This window comes from Anolis carolinensis, chromosome 2 (genome assembly GCF_035594765.1).
Source record: "Anolis carolinensis isolate JA03-04 chromosome 2, rAnoCar3.1.pri, whole genome shotgun sequence".
NCBI lineage: Eukaryota > Metazoa > Chordata > Lepidosauria > Squamata > Dactyloidae > Anolis > Anolis carolinensis.
The window spans coordinates 45,156,800-45,174,387 of record NC_085842.1 but is presented as its reverse complement, the minus strand read 5'-3'; the positions used below and the strand labels follow the sequence as shown (position 1 = coordinate 45,174,387).

Here is a 17,588-nt window from a genome sequence, read left to right as displayed (position 1 = left end):
TGGCTGACATTCACCATGCCTCCATCCTGGATGCTTATCAATAGAGGCTATGCCACAGGTGTTGTTTCCTGCAGGGAATGACAGCAGGGATCATTCCCTTCTTCCTCGCCCTCTGACTTGGCTTGAGTTGGCCTCAGGAGAGGATTCCAAGGGAAGCAAGCAGGGAGCTTGACCCTTCATTCTCTTCTCACTTTGTCAGGACTGGCATTTCAGGCTGCACAGATGGGGTGGCTGCTAGTGCCAAGGTATTAGGGCAGCTGAGGGAGGAGAAGGAAGAAAGGTGAAGCAAGCGAAAGAGGCAGTGATCCTGCTATCAACTACAACAGCAATAGATGGATTCAACACTTGGGTTGCTGAGGACAATATAAAGTACTTGTTTGGCTGCTGGTCCATGGTTAGCTGTGCCCGTGCTTTGGGTTCAAATTGAGCTGGTGCCATGGCCCTATAGCCACCATCTACATTTAACTTCTGTGGCAGTGGGGTGGAAAGGGATACTTTATTACTGTATATGCATGTATGTGACTAAGTTTTTGTGGGATCAATACTTGTGTAAGTGTGTGTTAAGAGAAAAACACCTGGTTAATTACAACTCATGGTTGAGTAATTGGAACAATCAGGGCTAACAGGCTTGAGCCACTCCCTGAATGGGGTATATCTGGGAAATGTTTGCAATGTCTTTTGGGGACTTCCTGGGGGACTTACTGAGAGCCTACTATGAAGATGCATGAATTTAATGCCAGAGACTTTATGTGAGTTTTGTTGCTGGAAGTTTTATTATGATTTTTGACTCTGCTACTTAAGAGTAAATTTTGATTTTCTCTTCCATTTTCGTGGCTTGTTTTTCTTTTGCTCATTGTGGATACAACAAAGGACTGGATAAGTCTGGACAGGACTGCACGCAGTTTGTTTTTCTACAAACCCGTAACAGGTTATGGGCCCAGTCTCAGGTCCAGTTTCAGACCAGTTCCAGAAGTAATCCACAAAAGACTGTAGCAAGAAGAAATTGTTTTGTTTTGCATTTTGTATTTACTTGCAAACAAGGAAGATGGATCCTGGGGTGAATCTTGCAGCTTTCCCAATGGCCAGGCTTAATGGCAATAACTAATCCATTTGGAAAGTAAGAATGGAAAGTTATTTAAGGAGGGAATCCTTATGGGAATGTACAGAGAACCCAGTCCAACAACCAGCTACAGCAGAGCAACAAAGGGCACAGGAAAGGGCCAAAGCAACGCTTATCCTGGGTGTTGACGATGACCAGCTCGTCCATATATGCAGCCTGCCTACTGCCAATGCGATTTGGGTAAGACTGAGAGAGGTGCATGCTTCAGACTCAGCAGCAACAGTGGCTGTACTAGCGAGACGACTATATAGAAAGAGACTGAAGAGAAATGAAAGTCTCAAGGACCATTTACAGACATTGCAGAGTTTGTTTTTGCAGCTAGAGGAGAGAGACTTTAAACTTACAGAGGCAAACAAATGTTTTATTGTGTTGTCCTCAATGGATGAATCTTTTGACGGAATAGTGAATTCCCTAGAGTCGCTCCCACAATCACAATTAAACCTGCAATACATTTGTGCGAGACTTTTGGCAGATTGGGAGAGAAGGAGAGATCGTGGCCTGGAGTCTGCAAACACAGCAGGACGTTCCCAGGAGAAGCAGTCATCTGGAGTTGCACACGAGGAAGAGACAGAGAGAGTCTGTGTGGTGAAAAGGTGTTTCAACTGTGGGTCTCCAAACCACTTAAAGAGAAGCTGTCCAAAGCAACAAGGGAAGCAAGGGAAGAAGGTGAACCAAAGGAGGGGTTCATCGCATGTAAGAATTGTAAAGTCCCAAAGAAGTTCAGCAAATGAGGACATATTTTATGTGGACTCTGGGTGTTCACAGCACATAGTGAACAACAAAAATTTAATTCAGAATCCTGTAGATCCTGAATGCTCAAATGTTACCCTTGCAGATGGAAAGCTTTATCCAGTTCATGGTCAAGGGGAAGTTTTTGTTAAACATTTGGGGAGAACATTAAGAAATGTATTTTTAGTTCCAGAAATTGACTATAATCTTTTATCTGTTGGGAAACTAGATAAAGAAGGGTATGCAGTGAACTTTTTTGGAGGCAAGGTCAGGATTTTGAAAGGGAATAAGTTATGTGGAATTGGGGTATTACAGGGAGATTTGTATGTCTTAACCCCAAGAGGTAATACAAATGAGGTAAATGTAATTAGTAAGAATGCTCCATTACATCAAGGTTGCATTCATGATTTACATAGAGCACTAGGTCACCCAAGTTTCAAAGTATTATATAAAATGCAAGATTTCAGTGAAGGCATTAATCTGAAAGATTGCAAGAAGTTTCTGGATTGCAATGTATGTAAGAAAACAAAAGCACAGTCAGCTCCAATTAGTATGAAAAGCTTAAGAAACTCAGAAGAAGCTTTTCAATTAGTGCATGCTGATTTAATTGGTCCTTTTCAGCCAAGTAAAGGTGGAGCAATTTATGTTTTGTGTATTTTAGATGATTATTCAAATTTTGCATGGAGTTTTCTATTAAAACAAAAGAGTGAGGTTTTTGAAATTTTTAAAAATTGGGTGGCATATGTTAAGAGGCAGTTTGGAGCTGGAGTAAAAGCTCTACAAACAGATAGAGGAGGAGAATTTACCTCACACAATTTGGAACATTTTCTAAAGCAGGAGGGGATAAAGCACCGACTTACATGTGCTTATCAGAGTGCAGAAAATGGAAAAATAGAAAGATTTGTGAGGAAAATACAAACAGTGAAAGATTCATTATTAGAAGATTCAGGGTTACCACAAAATCTTTGGAGAGAAACAATGTTAACTGCATGTTATCTTATAAACAGACTCTGGTGTGAGCCTATTCAGAACACACCTTATTTTATGTTATATGGTAAGAAACCTCCATTAGGGCATTTACGAACTTTTGGAACACAGGCATGGGTTTTTGTACCCAAAGCAATAAGAAAGAAAGGACAAGATAAAGCCAGGAGGTTAACCATGGTTGGGTATGCTCAAGGAGCCAAAGCTTGGCAGTTTTTAGACAAAGATGATACAATTGTAATATCTAGATCTGCAAATTTTGCTCGTAGCCAAAACTGGGATAAAATACATGCTAATCATGAAGTTTTCCTTCCAATTTCAAATGAAAAAACTCGTGAGCAAGGTAAACAATCAGAGCAGAGTAGTATTGCAAAGCCAACATCTGCTAGTCACCAACTCTCAAGTAGTCAAGTTACTCAGCCTGAGCTAGTCAGAACTAGGCATCCCAAGATAGAAGTAAGTGAATCTGAAGAAGTAGCTATAAGACCAGAAGTAAATGAGCAACAAGATGCCATGCCAAGTACTAGCCAGGACATAGGTCTCAGAAGGAGTGAAAGAACCAGGAAGAAACCTGAGAGGTTTAAAATTCAAAATGTAAGAGTATGTTTGGTCAACCATGAACCTCAGACTTTTGAGGAAATAGAGAGTTTGCCACAAGGGGAGAAAGAAAAATGGTTAGAGGCTATAAATGAAGAATTAAAAAGCATGGAAAGGTTAAATGTATATGAACCTGCAACTTTACCAGAAGGAAGTAATCCTATTGATACAAGATGGGTTTTTAAGCAGAAAATTGATTCTGATGGTAAGGTACGCTACAAAGCGCGTCTTGTAGCTAGAGGGTTTACACAGATCAGGGACATAGATTATACAGAGGTGTACTCACCCACTGTGAGCCCCAGTTCTGTAAGATTAATTTTAAGTCTTGTAGCGTGTCAAAATTTAAAAACATATCATTTTGATATAAGCACAGCATATCTGAATGCTCATTTAAAGGAAAACTTATATATAATACCTCCACCAGGTTCTAAGTGCAGAAATACCAACACAGTTTTCAAATTAAACCGGGCATTCTATGGTCTTAAACAGGCAGGGCTTGCCTGGAATGATTGTTTGAATGATTCTTTGACCAAAATGGGTTTTCAGAGAAGCCGAGCAGACCCATGTGTGTATATAAGAAATATACAGCACGACTATCAAATACTTTTTGTATATGTAGATGACTTATGTTTTGCAGCTGAGAGTCAATCAGAAATTGATCAGTTTGCAGAAGAACTAGGCAAACATTTCAAACTGAGAAACCTTGGTCCAATACAGTATTTCCTTGGAGTACAAATTATGAGAACTGAACAAGGTTTTATGTTGAGTCAAAAAGGAAAAATATTGCAAATTTTGGAAAAGCTAAACATGAAAGATTGTAAAGGGGTTCAGTCACCCATGATTTTAGGTTTTACAAATGAAGTAGAAAATTCTGATCCATTTGAAGAAACGATTTTGTATAAAAGCATTATTGGGCAGTTGTTATACATAAGCAATTACACAAGAGCAGACATAGCATTTGCTGTAATTTTTTTAAGTAGATATGCAAGCAATCCATCCATTTCAGCATGGAATGGACTTAAGAGAGTGGCAAGATATTTAAAACAAACTCAAGATTTTTGCTTAGTTTTAAGTCCGGATGACTCACTGTCTTTAGAAGTATATTCAGACAGTGATTTTGGAAACAGTGCAGATAGGAAATCAACAACTGGAGTTTTAGTTAAATTTTCTAATACAGTCATAGATTGGAAATCCAAAAAGCAGGGGTTTGTTGCTTTAAGTTCCAGTGAAGCTGAATTTGGTGCTCTCAGCTTAGCTTATACAGAAATCTGTGTGATAAAACAATTATTGAAAGATTTGCAAATACCTGTTGAAGATCCTACAAAAATATATGAAGATAACCAAACATGCATTTTGATGGCAACACAAGCCAGAGTAAAACAAAGAAGCAAGCATGTAGATATAAAATACAGTTGTGTAAGAGATGCAGTAATGAATGGTGAGATTGATTTAATGTATTGTATCACATCTCTAAATCTGGCTGATATATTGACAAAGCCACTAAGTGTTCAGAAACATGAACAGGTCTTAAATGATTTAGGAATTTTTTGAATGTACTATGTAAAATGTATTATGTTTTTCCTCCTAACACAAGGAGGGGTATTACTGTATATGCATGTATGTGACTAAGTTTCTGTGGGATCAATACTTGTGTAAGTGTGTGTTAAGAGAAAAACACCTGGCTAATTACAACTCATGGCTGAGTAATTGGAACAATCAGGGCTAACAGGCTTGAGCCACTCCCTGAATGGGGTATATCTGGGAAATGTTTACAATGTCTTTTGGGGACTTACTGGGGGACTTACTGAATGCTTGCTGAGAGCCTACTATGAAGATGCATGAATTTAATGCCAGAGACTTTATGTGAGTTTTGTTGCTGGAAGTTTTATTATGATTTTTGACTCTGCTACTTAAGAGTAAATTTTGATTTTCTCTTCCATTTTCGTGGCTTGTTTTTCTTTTGCTCATTGTGGATACAACAAAGGACTGGATAAGTCTGGACAGGACTGCACGCAGTTTGTTTTTCTACAAACCTGTAACATACTTGACCTTCCCTCATGATGTTAGTGTCAGAAATATTAAAAATTAACTAGGTTTTTTAAATTACAAAAATGTGAGTCAAGCACTGAAAGGGTTAAATGGATGCAATGGCTCAGGAAAGCTGCAGTTCAATATAAGCAAGTGTGCCTGTAGTTTAGTAGACCTCAGTGTGAATAGGCCTCAGGATGAGAGTAAGCCTCTGTGAAAGAGGCCTCAGTGTTAAAAGGCCTGGTGTGAGAAACTTCAGTGAGAGAAGCTCCAGTGTGAAGGCTGATGTGTGTGAAGCTACTGTGTGAAGCTCCTGTGTAAGTTCGGTGTGAGAGGAGGCTCTGTGAGAGCGAAGCTGGTAGCCGTTTATCTGCATGAGAAAGAAACCCAATCTGGAAGCAAAGAAGGAAGTATAAAGAATGTTATTTGTGTTACGGAAACCTTGTTTTTCTAAATAGTGCAACCATATTAGTTTGCTCCAAAGAAAAGCTTCCTAAGGAAGAGATAACATTGGTCTGTGTTTTTGTTCTTTTTATCACTCTTGGTTACTGGTGCTCAGTCACGCTGCTTCTAATAAGTTACTCTGCTGTACATTTATGGGGAGTGTCTTTTGTTAATAAGCCCACTCACCCAACTGTTAGTAAATCTTATTTCAAGCATGTCATTTACAGAAGCATGTGGTATGCTTTTGAGTGTCTTCTCTCTCATTCACTCACTCACCTGCAGTTGTTTTGCAGTTTGAAGAACTTGATACACATCTTTTCTTTGTGGCAGGGGTTAAGAAAAAGAGGCAAAGACTCTGGAAATACAGTAAGCAGAGCCTGGTGTATGGTTGTTACTTTGGAGAGAACAAAACACTTTCAGGTCCCCCCTCCATAGTGAAAGGACTTGGTTGGCCAATGTTACATGTTCAGCTATGCCCATGCTTTGGGTTCAAACCAAAGATCCCTTGTATGTACAATAAAAGCTCTTCACCTGGTTAGACATCTGCACATGTGTGCTCTAGGTAGTCATGCATTGGAACTGAGATTGAGGGAAAGATAGCTCCTTTGTATTATAGCTTATTACAGTCTCCTGTTGCTGATGTTAGGGAACATATTCTCCATAATGAAATCAAAATGAATAATAAAATATTAATTAAATCTCACATTTTAAAAAATAATGAGAGATGGAGCCAGAGTCAAATTAGTTAGCCCTCTTTCAACAGAAGACCATGCCAAAGACCTGCCTGTGCAAAAGGATCTTTGCCTGTATATACTTGCCTTTCTTCTTGGCTACTTCTCTCTCTTTTCCCCAGGAAATCTCTGTGTGTTCTTTGCAGATACCCTGTGATAGAACTGTGTCGGAGAAAAATTATGTGGCTTCTGATTCATCCATTTGTGCATTACAATACAAAATAATTACTATGAATGCCCCTAAGAAGGTGGAGTTGTGGCATCATTTGTTTGTTGTGCGTGTGATGGTTCAGAAAGTATGCTCTCACTGTTGGAAGTTTTATTATTCCTGTTTCAGCTTTAAAAGGGGAAAGAGGGATCCTTGTCTCCCATAATAGGTGGTACAAATACACTGCGATGTCATATCTGTCAGTTTTCCTACTTTGCAACCATTTCCCCAGCTAGAAAAGAGAAGAAGGAGAGAAAAATAGGCTGTTTACTTTGCTGGTGCTCCTTGTGGTTTCAGCTAAGTTGGTTGCCCATCTTCCATGATCTGGGATGGCAAATGGCTGATAGGCCCTCTCCCACTATTCCCTTTCCTTGATCAAGAATGATAAACAGACATGAGGTTCAGAAATGTGTATATGTGTGTACATGGGGTGATGGGAGATACTGTATATGTGAATATAGAGGAGACATCAGGAGTCTCACGACAGGATCAATCCAACCTCCGTGGACATCTTTTGGACTGGGCTGAGTAAATATGTGTGCCTTAGGATTACCTAATCCTAAATCTATATCTGAATGATAGTAAAGTACAGTATGATTTAAGTAAGAATTTTTGCTTCTTGGCATATGATATGTGACATTAAAATTGAGAGTTTTGTATTTTGTTTCAAAGTATGACATCTACATGGTGGGAAAGCAAATTTAAAGGTTGTATCAGCTTTATTTGTTTAACAAATGCGTCAAAACTATTTAAATTATTTCAGCTCTTAGTATTCTGTTTCCTATAGAGACACAGTGGAGAAAAGTCTGAAGAAGTTTCTGGTGCTAATGATGAGAATCAAAAGGTGAAAAGTGTTACACAGAAAACAAATGGAGACATAAGAGATTACAAAAGTGATGAAGAGGAGGAGGAAGAGGAAGAAGAGGAGGAAGACGAAGAGGAGGAGGAGGAGGAGGAGGAAGAAGAGGATGATGATAATGAAGAATATGAGGAACATAAAAAAGACAAAGATGATCTGGTAACCAAGAAATCATATGGTGATAAAGACAACAAAAGCAAACAAGATACTGAGGCATCTTATACAGAATCAGATGAAAAAGAAGATACTGAGAAGAAAGTATCAAAGTTAGCTATTCCCAAAAAATTAGCACTCGATACCAGTTTTATTAAGTTAAGTGCAAGGCCTTCAGGAAATCAAACAAACTTAGATGACAGTTTGGCAAAAGTGCGAAGAAATGACCCAAACATAACTGAACTCAACTTGAATAACATTGAGAACATCCCCAAGGAAATGCTGGTGGACTTTGTCAATGCCATGAAAAAGAACAAGAACATCAAATCATTCAGCTTAGCCAATGTGGGTGCAGATGATAATGTTGCTTTTGCCCTGGCCAACATGCTACGTGAAAACAGGAGCATTATTACTTTGAATATTGATTCTAATTTCATCTCGGGCAAAGGAATTGTTGCCATTATGAGGTGTCTGCAGTACAATGAAAAGTTGACCGAGCTACGTTTCCACAATCAGAGGAGTATGTTGGGTCATCAAGCAGAAATGGAGATTGCTAGACTATTGAAAGCGAACCCTACACTACTTAAGATAGGCTACCACTTTGAGCTTCCAGGACCTCGAATGGTGGTTACTAATTTGCTCAGCAGAAATCTTGATAAACAGAGGCAGAAGAGGATAGAAGAACAAAAGCAGCAACAGTTAAAACAGCAGAAGGAGCTAATAGCCATGTTAGAGAATGGACTTGGGTTGCCTCCTGGGATGTGGGAACTACTAGGAGGACCAGTGCCTGCTGCAATGATGCCTCCTCCAATGGCATCTCCAATGCCATCCATCCCCAAGGTGTCCTCTATTGGCAGAAAAAATGAACCTGCAAGAAAGCCAGCCCCTGCACATGAAGACAACGATAACACTCCCTCCTTCAAAGTAGTGAAACTTAAGCGAACACAGCGCAAACCCACTATACCAGAATATGTGGAGCCAGCCGAAAAAACTAATCTCAAAGATGTGATCAAGACATTAAAGCCTATCCCAAGAAGGCGGCCACCTCCCCTGATGGAAATCACTCCTAGAGATAAGCTTCTTAATGATATTCGTCAGAGCAACGTAGCTTATCTGAAACCAGTGAGTACAAATGACGAGGGCAAAAAAAGACATAGGGAAATATTGGAATATCAGTAAAACCATTTGAGGCTAGACAAAAGTGGTTATTTGGGAATCTGCTTGTTTAGCAGAACTTGGAAACGTTCATTTTGAAACTACAGGCAACCTTCCACATTTGCAAGTTTGACTTTTGTGGATTTCATCATTCACAAATTTGATTAAAAGGTTTTCTGTAGGAATTTCTAGGTCATATACTCATAGAATTATACAGTGGGAAGAGACAGTGCAACTCTACCATCAACATTTGCCAAACATTGACCATAAAATGAATATGCTTGATCTTAGCCAAAAGCCCGAGAGGTGATTTGACCATTAAATGACCTTTCCAGGAATGTCTAGGTCCTCCAGTGCAATTCTTTGGTCAACATCCATCAAATATTTATCATATCGTTGGCCTGGAGAACCTAGATTCTAGAATTCAAGTAAAAATATATCCGTTGTGGTTTTCCACTTTTATGAGATCCTATTCCCCTAACACCACAGAATATGGAAGGATGACTATATAGATCCCAGAACCCAGTCTAGCTGGGGATTCTGGGAGTGAGGAGAAAAATGTTTTGGGCTATCAACAAATCCATTTTAGATTATTTATTAAATTTAGATTAAAATTTCAGCCCCTTTGCGTTTTGCAGAACCTTTTGGCTACAATTCCAAATTTATGATGTATGGGGTATCTGGGCATTTGGTTTTGGAGCTCTGGGAGAAAACGCCCCTTGTGTGCCAGGCTTAGGTCCCATTAGTGAAATGCTCTTTTTAGACCCTTTTTCTCTGCATGGGGCCATACCCTGCTGCTGCTAAACCTGTCCATCTTCTTGACCTCTCACTTGTGACCTTATCCACACCATTGCTCAGCAGGAGATGGGAAGGTAATGCAAAACAGTTGCGCCTTCTGGTTATCCTACCACTTGTCTCTTGCTGAAAGGTGATAGGTGAAGAGGCAGCAAGCGCAAGGGAGAGAAACAGCAGGGCCAGGGTTTGGCCATGAGCCTTCTGCAGAAGAGTGGGCCTTGGCAGGTACCCAACAATGTTCGTTCTCTGTTGCTTGACCTTTGCTAAATTTTCATTACTCTGGTTCTTTGAACAAAATAAGGTAATCAATCACAACAAGCAGAATATACCAACCAATCAATGCACTTATTGTTCTAACCAAAGGCCATGACAAAGAGCTATACATTGCACATTCAAGATAAGAAGGACAAAAGACAGTAACTTAAGTTCTTACCACACTCCTATAAAGAATAAAATCATTCCAAGTTCTAGATTAACTTGTATCAAAAAATCAAATTAATACTTTAAGTCCTCGTGGCAATTTTATCGAGCTCTCTCTTTCTGATCTTTTTTACAGCCAAAGTAAAAAGGGCCACTTTATTTTGGATTAACTCAGAAAAAAACTGAATCACTTCTACCAGAAAATTCCCACTTCCATTTGTCCAGAAGAGTTTGAGATATTCTTCTCTGAAGTCACTATACTGGAGATAGTGTAGCATGTAATGCACAATATCTTCCCACTGGTATTGACAACAGTCTATTTTCCTATTGTACTTGATTATAGGGTCCATCTAACACAACATTACTTGAAATTGCAGCTCAGTAAAGGCAGTTCTCCAAGAGGAGGATTTAAGTTTGTTCAGATATCTGGTTCTAAAATGTTCAGTTTTCAAAAGAACCATGGGTAGAATTTTGGGCTCCTAATTGACTGTAGAGCCCTTAGAATCATAGAATCATAGAATCATAGAATAGTAGAGTTGGAAGAGACCTCAAGGGCCATCTAGTCCAACCCCCCGCTAAGAAGCAGGAAATCGCATTCAAAGCACCCCCGACAGATGGCCATCCAGCCTCTGCTTAAAAGCCTCCAAAGAAGGAGCCTCCACCACGGCCCGGGGGAGAGAGTTCCACTGCCGAACAGCCCTCACAGTGAGGAAGTTCTTCCTGATGTTCAGGTGGAATCTCCTTTCCTGTAGTTTGAAGCCATTGTTCCGTGTCCTAGTCTGCAGGGCAGCAGAAAATAAGCTCCCTCCCTCCTCCCTATGACTTCCCCTCACATATTTGTACATGGCTATCATGTCTCCTCTCAGCCTTCTCTTCTGCAGGCTAAACATGCCCAGCTCTTTAAGCCTCTCCTCATAGGGCTTGTCCTCCAGACCCTTAATCATTTTAGTCGCCCTCCTCTGGACGCTTTCCAGCTTGTCAGCATCTCCCTTCATCTGCGGTGCCCAAAACTGGACACAGTATTCCAGGTGTGGTCTGACCAAGGCAGAATAGAGGGGGAGCATGACTTCCCTGGATCTAGACGTTATTCCCCTATTGATGCAGGCCAAAATCCCATTGGCTTTTTTAGCTGCCGCATCACATTGTAGGCTCATGTTTAACTTGTTGTCCACGAGGACTCCAAGATCTTTTTCGCACACACTGCTGTCAAGCCAGGCGTCCCCCATTCTGTATCTTTGATTTCCATTTTTTCTGCCGAAGTGAAGTATCTTGCATTTGTCCCTGTTGAACTTCATTTTGTTAGTTTCGGCCCATCTCTCTAGTCTGTCAAGATCGTTTTGAATTCTGCTCCTGTCTTCTGGAGTGTTAGCTATCCCTCCGAGTTTGGTGTCATCTGCAAACTTGATGATCGTGCCTTCTAACCCTTCGTCTAAGTCGTTAATAAAGATGTTGAACAGAACCGGGCCCAGGACGGAGCCCTGCGGCACTCCACTTGTCACTTCTTTCCATGATGAAGACGACGCATTGGTGAGCACCCTTTGGGTTCGTTCGCTTAGCCAATTACAGATCCACCTAACCGTAGTTTTGTCTAGCCCACATTTTACTAGTTTGTTTGCCAGAAGGTCGTGGGGGACTTTGTCGAAGGCCTTACTGAAATCTAGATATGCTACATCCACGGCATTCCCTGTATCGACCCAACTCGTAACTCTATCGAAAAAAGAGATCAGATTAGTCTGGCATGACTTGTTTTTGGTAAATCCGTGTTGACTATTAGCAATGACCGCATTTGTTTCTAAGTGTTTGCAGACCACTTCCTTAATGATCTTTTCCAGAATCTTGCTTGGTATTGATGTGAGGCTGACCGGACGGTAATTGTTTGGGTCGTTCTTTTTTCCCTTCTTGAAGATAGGGACCACATTCGCCCTCCTCCAATCTGCTGGGACTTCTCCTGTTCTCCAAGAACTCTCGAAGATGATTGCCAGTGGTTCTGAAATAACTTCCGCTAGTTCCTTCAATACTCTTGGATGTAGCTGATCTGGCCCTGGGGACTTGAATTCGTTTAGAGTGGCCAGGTGTTCCTGGACAACTTGTTTCCCTATTTGGGGTTGGATTTCCCCCAATCCTTCGTCCATTCCATGTTGCTGAGGTTGAAGATGGCTTTCTTTTTGTGAGAAGACCGAGGCAAAGAAGGCATTAAGCAGTTCTGCCTTTTCCCTATCCCCTGTCACCATCACCCCATCTACTCCTTGCAGTGGCCCTATCGCCTCCTTTTTCTTCCTTTTTCTACCAACATAAGCAAAAAAACCTTTTTTGTTGTTTTTTATGTCCCTGGCAAGCCTGAGCTCATTTTGCGCTTTAGCCTTGCGAACCTTTTCCCTACAGGAGTTGGCTATACGTTTGAATTCTTCTTTGGTGATTTCTCCCCTTTTCCACTTCTTGTGCATGTCACTTTTGAGCTTTAGCTCAGTTAGAAGTTCTTTGGACATCCATTCTGGCTTCTTTGCACTTGTCTTATTTTTCTTCTTTGTTGGCACTGTCTGCATTTGCGCCTTGAGTATTTCACTTTTGAAAAACTCCCATCCATCCTTAACTCCCTTGTTATTTAATATCGGCGTCCATGGAATGCCGCTCAGTAATTCCTTCATTTTTTGGAAGTCAGCTCTCTTAAAGTCCAGAATGCGTGTTTGACTTGTCTTAGTTTCAGCATTCCTTTGTATTGCAAACTGCAGGAGCACATGGTCACTTGCCCCTAAGGATCCAACCACTTCAACTGTATTGATCAGGTCTTCCACATTTGTTAAGATTAGATCAAGAGTTGCTGATCCCCTTGTTGCCTCTTCTACCTTCTGGACCATAAAATTATCTGCAAGGCAAGTGAGGAATTTGTTGGACTTTGTACTCTTGGCTGAGTTTGTTTTCCAGCAGATATCGGGATAATTGAAATCGCCCATGACTACTATATCTCTTCTTTGTGCCTGTTTGGTCAGCTGTTGACAGAAGGCTTCATCAAGTCCTTCATCCTGACTCGGAGGTCTGTAGTAGACACCCACGACAAGATCTTTTTGAGTCCCGGTTCCCTTGATTCTTATCCAGATGCTTTCAAGCTGGTTTCCCGGATTACAGTCTTGCATTTCTTCTGCAACGTAACTGTTTTTGACATATAAAGCTACTCCCCCTCCTCTCCCCTTTGTTCTATTTCTGTGAAAGAGGTTATAGCCCTCAATGGTTAAATTCCAGTGATGGGAGTCATCCCACCAGGTTTCAGTGATGCCTATGACATCGTATGTGTGGTGCTGTGCTAGGAGTTGGAGTTCGTCTTGCTTATTTCCCATGCTCTGAGCATTAGTGTAAAGACATGTAAGCCCCTGTGACCTCCCCTCGAACTGTTTATTTGAGATTATTGTGCTCTCTGTACTTGGTCCTTGCTGTGTTTGTGCAGCCCTCCGTTTAGCCTTACGGCGGTTCCCTGTGGTCGTGGGTAATATAGTGTTCGCCAGGCTGTTGTTCCCCTCCCCCAGTGGATTTAGTTTAAAGTGCGCCTGATGAGGTTTGTGAGTCTGTGTGCAAAAAGATGTTTTCCTACTTGTGTGAGATGCACCCCATCGCTTGCCAGTAGTCCATCCTCTTGGAAGAGTAGACCATGGTCAAGGAAGCCAAAATGCTCCTCTTGACACCATTTTCTGAGCCAGTTATTGACCTGTACTATTTTTCCGGCCCTTGTAGAGCCATGTCCTACAACGGGGAGGAGGGATGAAAAGATCACATGTACATTATACAGTTTTAGCTTTGTTCCCAGAGCTCGAAAATCATTTGTGATCTTTTGAAAAGTATGCCTAGCGGTGTCATTGCCTTCTTGAATCTGACCAAAATAGCCAGTCTCTTAATTGGATATCATGAAGGATATCACATTGTTTTATGAGGAGGGTGTCTGAGCACCAAGACGTGCAGTATTTGCATTACAGCACACAAGAATATATGCCTGACGTGTGTGTTCAGACACTACGATGGGGGATTCATTAACTCAGTATTTTTAGCTTTCCTATTCTAGCTGCTACATTTGAAGAGCATTTTTTATAAAATCCTTCTGACCCGAGGTAGGGCATCTCCAATGTCAGTCAAATAGTGTGTGGCATGATGTGGGGTGCATTTCCTGACAGATCCCCCTCTCCTCTCACTTACATACCTCAGATGCTGCTGACTGAACAAGCTGGCCTGCATATCCTTATTTTGCGTATCTCAGATTTTTTCACTTGGCCAAAGTCTAATCTGTTGCACCTGTTAATCATGGAGGTCACCCACGGTAGCTGTGTTTAATTATGTCTTCCTGAGTAGCACAGAAATAATTTCCCAAGGTTGAAAATCAAGCTATTGGTAGTTCCTCACTTTAAGACACTAAGGCTAATTCCCTGCATAGAAAAATAGCTACCCATATAAACGCATGTTTAAGTCTACCTCATATCAGTCAAAGGCAGATTTTGGAAATTAACATTATGGAATTTTATAAGACTCATGGATATATCGAGGGTCATTCTGCAGAAAGATGAAAACACCAATGTCACCTGCAGGGGCCAGCAGTCATTTCTCACCATTCAAAAAGGCCAGAAACAGCACTGAGGCAGAGAGAATAAAGAGTGCTTCTTTTAGGGTTTTTCAGGATGGACTAAGGCAGTGGTTCTCCAAGTGTTTTAGCCTACAACTCCCAAAAATCCCAGCCAGTCTACCAGCTGTTAGGATTTCTGGGAGTTGAAGGCCAAAACATCTGGGGACCCACAGGTTGAAAACCACTGGAAAGTAAGAACATTTTATTTGGTAATTCCCAGTGGCTACTGAATTTCCTTTGCTTCCCTTATACAGTATTACACTTTTGATTGAATCCCAAATACTGGAGTTTCTCAAAATTGTTCATTCATAATATAATGAATGATTAATTATATTATATTGGCTCCATCTAGACCAGTGAGTCCCCAAATGGGGTGGAGGAACTTGGGGAAGCGGGGGGGGGGGGTGAGTGGATGGGGCGAGCAAATGGGAGAGCAGGGGGGCAGCAAGTGAGCAGGGCAGATGGCCAAGTGAGCAGGCGGGGCAGGATGCCAAGCAGGGCAGGTGGGGGAGCAACATGGCAGAGGGTTGGGTGTGCAGCGGCAAGACGGTGAGTGGGACTGGTGAACGAGCGGTGAGATGGATGATGGTGCATGTGCCAGGAGAGAGGGCACTATGTGGCCTTCTGGCATGTGTGCCATAAGCAGAGCCGGCCCTAGGTATTTTTCAAGTGTAGACTAACAGAATTTTGCCCCCCCCCCCAAACCAATCACTGAAAAATAAAAGCGTTGGATAAGCGAAAATGTTGGATAATAAGGAGGGATTAAGGAAAAGCCTATTAAACATCAAATTACATTAAGATTTTACAAATTAAGCACCAAAATATCATGTTTTACAAGAAATCAACAGAAAAAGCAGTCTCGACTGCGCCCCCGTATGTTTTGCACTCAAAGCGACCGCTTAATTCACCTCATTGTTGGACTGGCTCTGGCCATAAGTTCGCCACCACTGATCTAGACATTCCAGTTGAATGTAGTGGTTTACTCCCCATTACAGTGTAGGGGAAACAGAAATGCCCTCAGAATTCTTGAGGTTGGAATCCAGGTCTTGGTAAAAAATAATGGGCCCCCAAATACAGCAAGATCAGTTTAATGACATGTACGTATAACCATTTAGCCCAGAATCTAATATGTCTTAAAGCATTACTTGGTAAACATCTTGGCCTGCACCAGATCATCACCTGTTCTCAGAGCAGTAGGAGACCTAGGAAAAATCTTAACATTATGCTAATGTGCAGAGTGAGTAGCCAACTAGATTTAGATTTGTCAGTCAACATCTCTTACAACTTTGTCCCACACAGTCTTTGTATTCTCTTCATTTTAACATGCTGGCAATATGAAGTCAATCGGAGGCTACCCCATGACACATGGCCACTTCCAGTGGCTGCCTGTGAGAATCCGTGTTGCCAGTGTGTTAAATGGAGAGAAGAGTTTGTTGTCAGGAGTTTGATGCTCCCTAATTCCTGACTCAATAAAATGAGGAAGAAATGGGGGAAAGAATGGGAAAAGATGGAAAAGTACATGGCCGGTCATCCCAAAAGACAGGGAAAGATGGTAAGGAATGAATTAAGATGGTTCCCTCCGCTATCCAATTGTCAATGTTAATGAGGTCCTTAGTCAGAATCATTTTCCTTAAAATTAAAACAAATATGCTCATCTCAACATATCAAACTGGTTTGGACCTGGTTAGTATCCGAATAGGAGTCCATGAGCCAGTGTCAGAGATTTGCAGGTAGGGCTAGGAGACAGGGCAGGGTAGAAATGATAGAAATAAATAATAAATAAACTCTGGACACCCCTTACTTGTGAGAATTGACAATACTGGGCTATGTGGACCAATGTGCTAACTCAGAAAGCCATCTTCTTGTACTTATGACTCCTCAAGTACCTTGAATTGTTAAGTACTCTTCACAACGTTGTAATACATTGAAAGAGCAAGTGTGTTGGATCCAAGTCTTTAATCCATTACATCTCCAGGTAGAACTAAGAAACAATTCTGCCTGAAACACTGGTTAGGTTTTGAAATTGGTGTGAGAAATGTTTGGCTAAATCACACAGTGGTCCAGTTCAGTACAGTATAAGATCGTTTCTTAACTTCATCAATGTCTAAAATATAGTAGAATGCCTTTTTGCCATACGTCACTAAAATAAATATGAGGATGAAGGCATCAAAAATATCACACTTGAAGAACAGCAACATGATTAATCTTGGTTGGCTTTTTAAACTCCCCATACAAAATACATAACTATATATTTCTTAGAAAGAGTAAGAAAGCAGAAGTAATGATAGAATTGACAAAAGTTTCATTCACAAAGCATGATGACCTCATTGAAAGATTACTGGATCCAGACAGTCAGTAGGTAGGTTTAATGTATAAAATACTATAGACAAATAACAGTTATGTAATAGCAATTCAGGGCAGAGTTTTTAACTGCTGTCTTGGATCCTACCCACTCTTATCTTTAACAAGTTCCTTTAACACAGGACAACATTTTGACTTACTGAAATCGGAGCATGTCTTGAGATATTATTTCTTCTGTAAAAAAAATACTGGGATCTAAAGTTTTGGGGAAGGAGCTATTCTCCTCAAAGTACACTCAACATCCTTTGGGACATGTGTGTCCAAAGATGCCAAAAATGCCCCAGTCTAGGGGGGTACTAAATCTAGGCTTTCAGTTTCTATTATTAATTTGGAAGATCTTTTGTAGATGTTCTTTTGTGTCTTTGGAAAGAAACGGAGGAGCTAATTCATATTTTCTCTCTTCA

General features: G+C 40.9%; 1 protein-coding gene across 5 annotated transcripts in view; it reads left to right on the top strand.

Annotated features, from left to right (window-relative positions):
* The window catches only part of lmod3 (leiomodin 3), a 47,005-nt gene that overhangs the window by 21,574 nt on the left and 7,843 nt on the right, over window positions 1-17,588 (top strand). For 3 of the 5 annotated variants that reach the window (XM_008105393.3, XM_062969696.1, XM_062969695.1), the window contains one exon: window positions 7,629-8,975. In XM_008105393.3, the coding sequence (XP_008103600.1) occupies window positions 7,629-8,975 (1,347 nt within the window). Of the gene's footprint in view, window positions 1-107; window positions 5,776-7,628; window positions 8,976-17,588 lie in introns of those variants that run through there. The other 2 variants (XR_010002535.1, XR_010002536.1) reach the window with 2 other exon arrangements.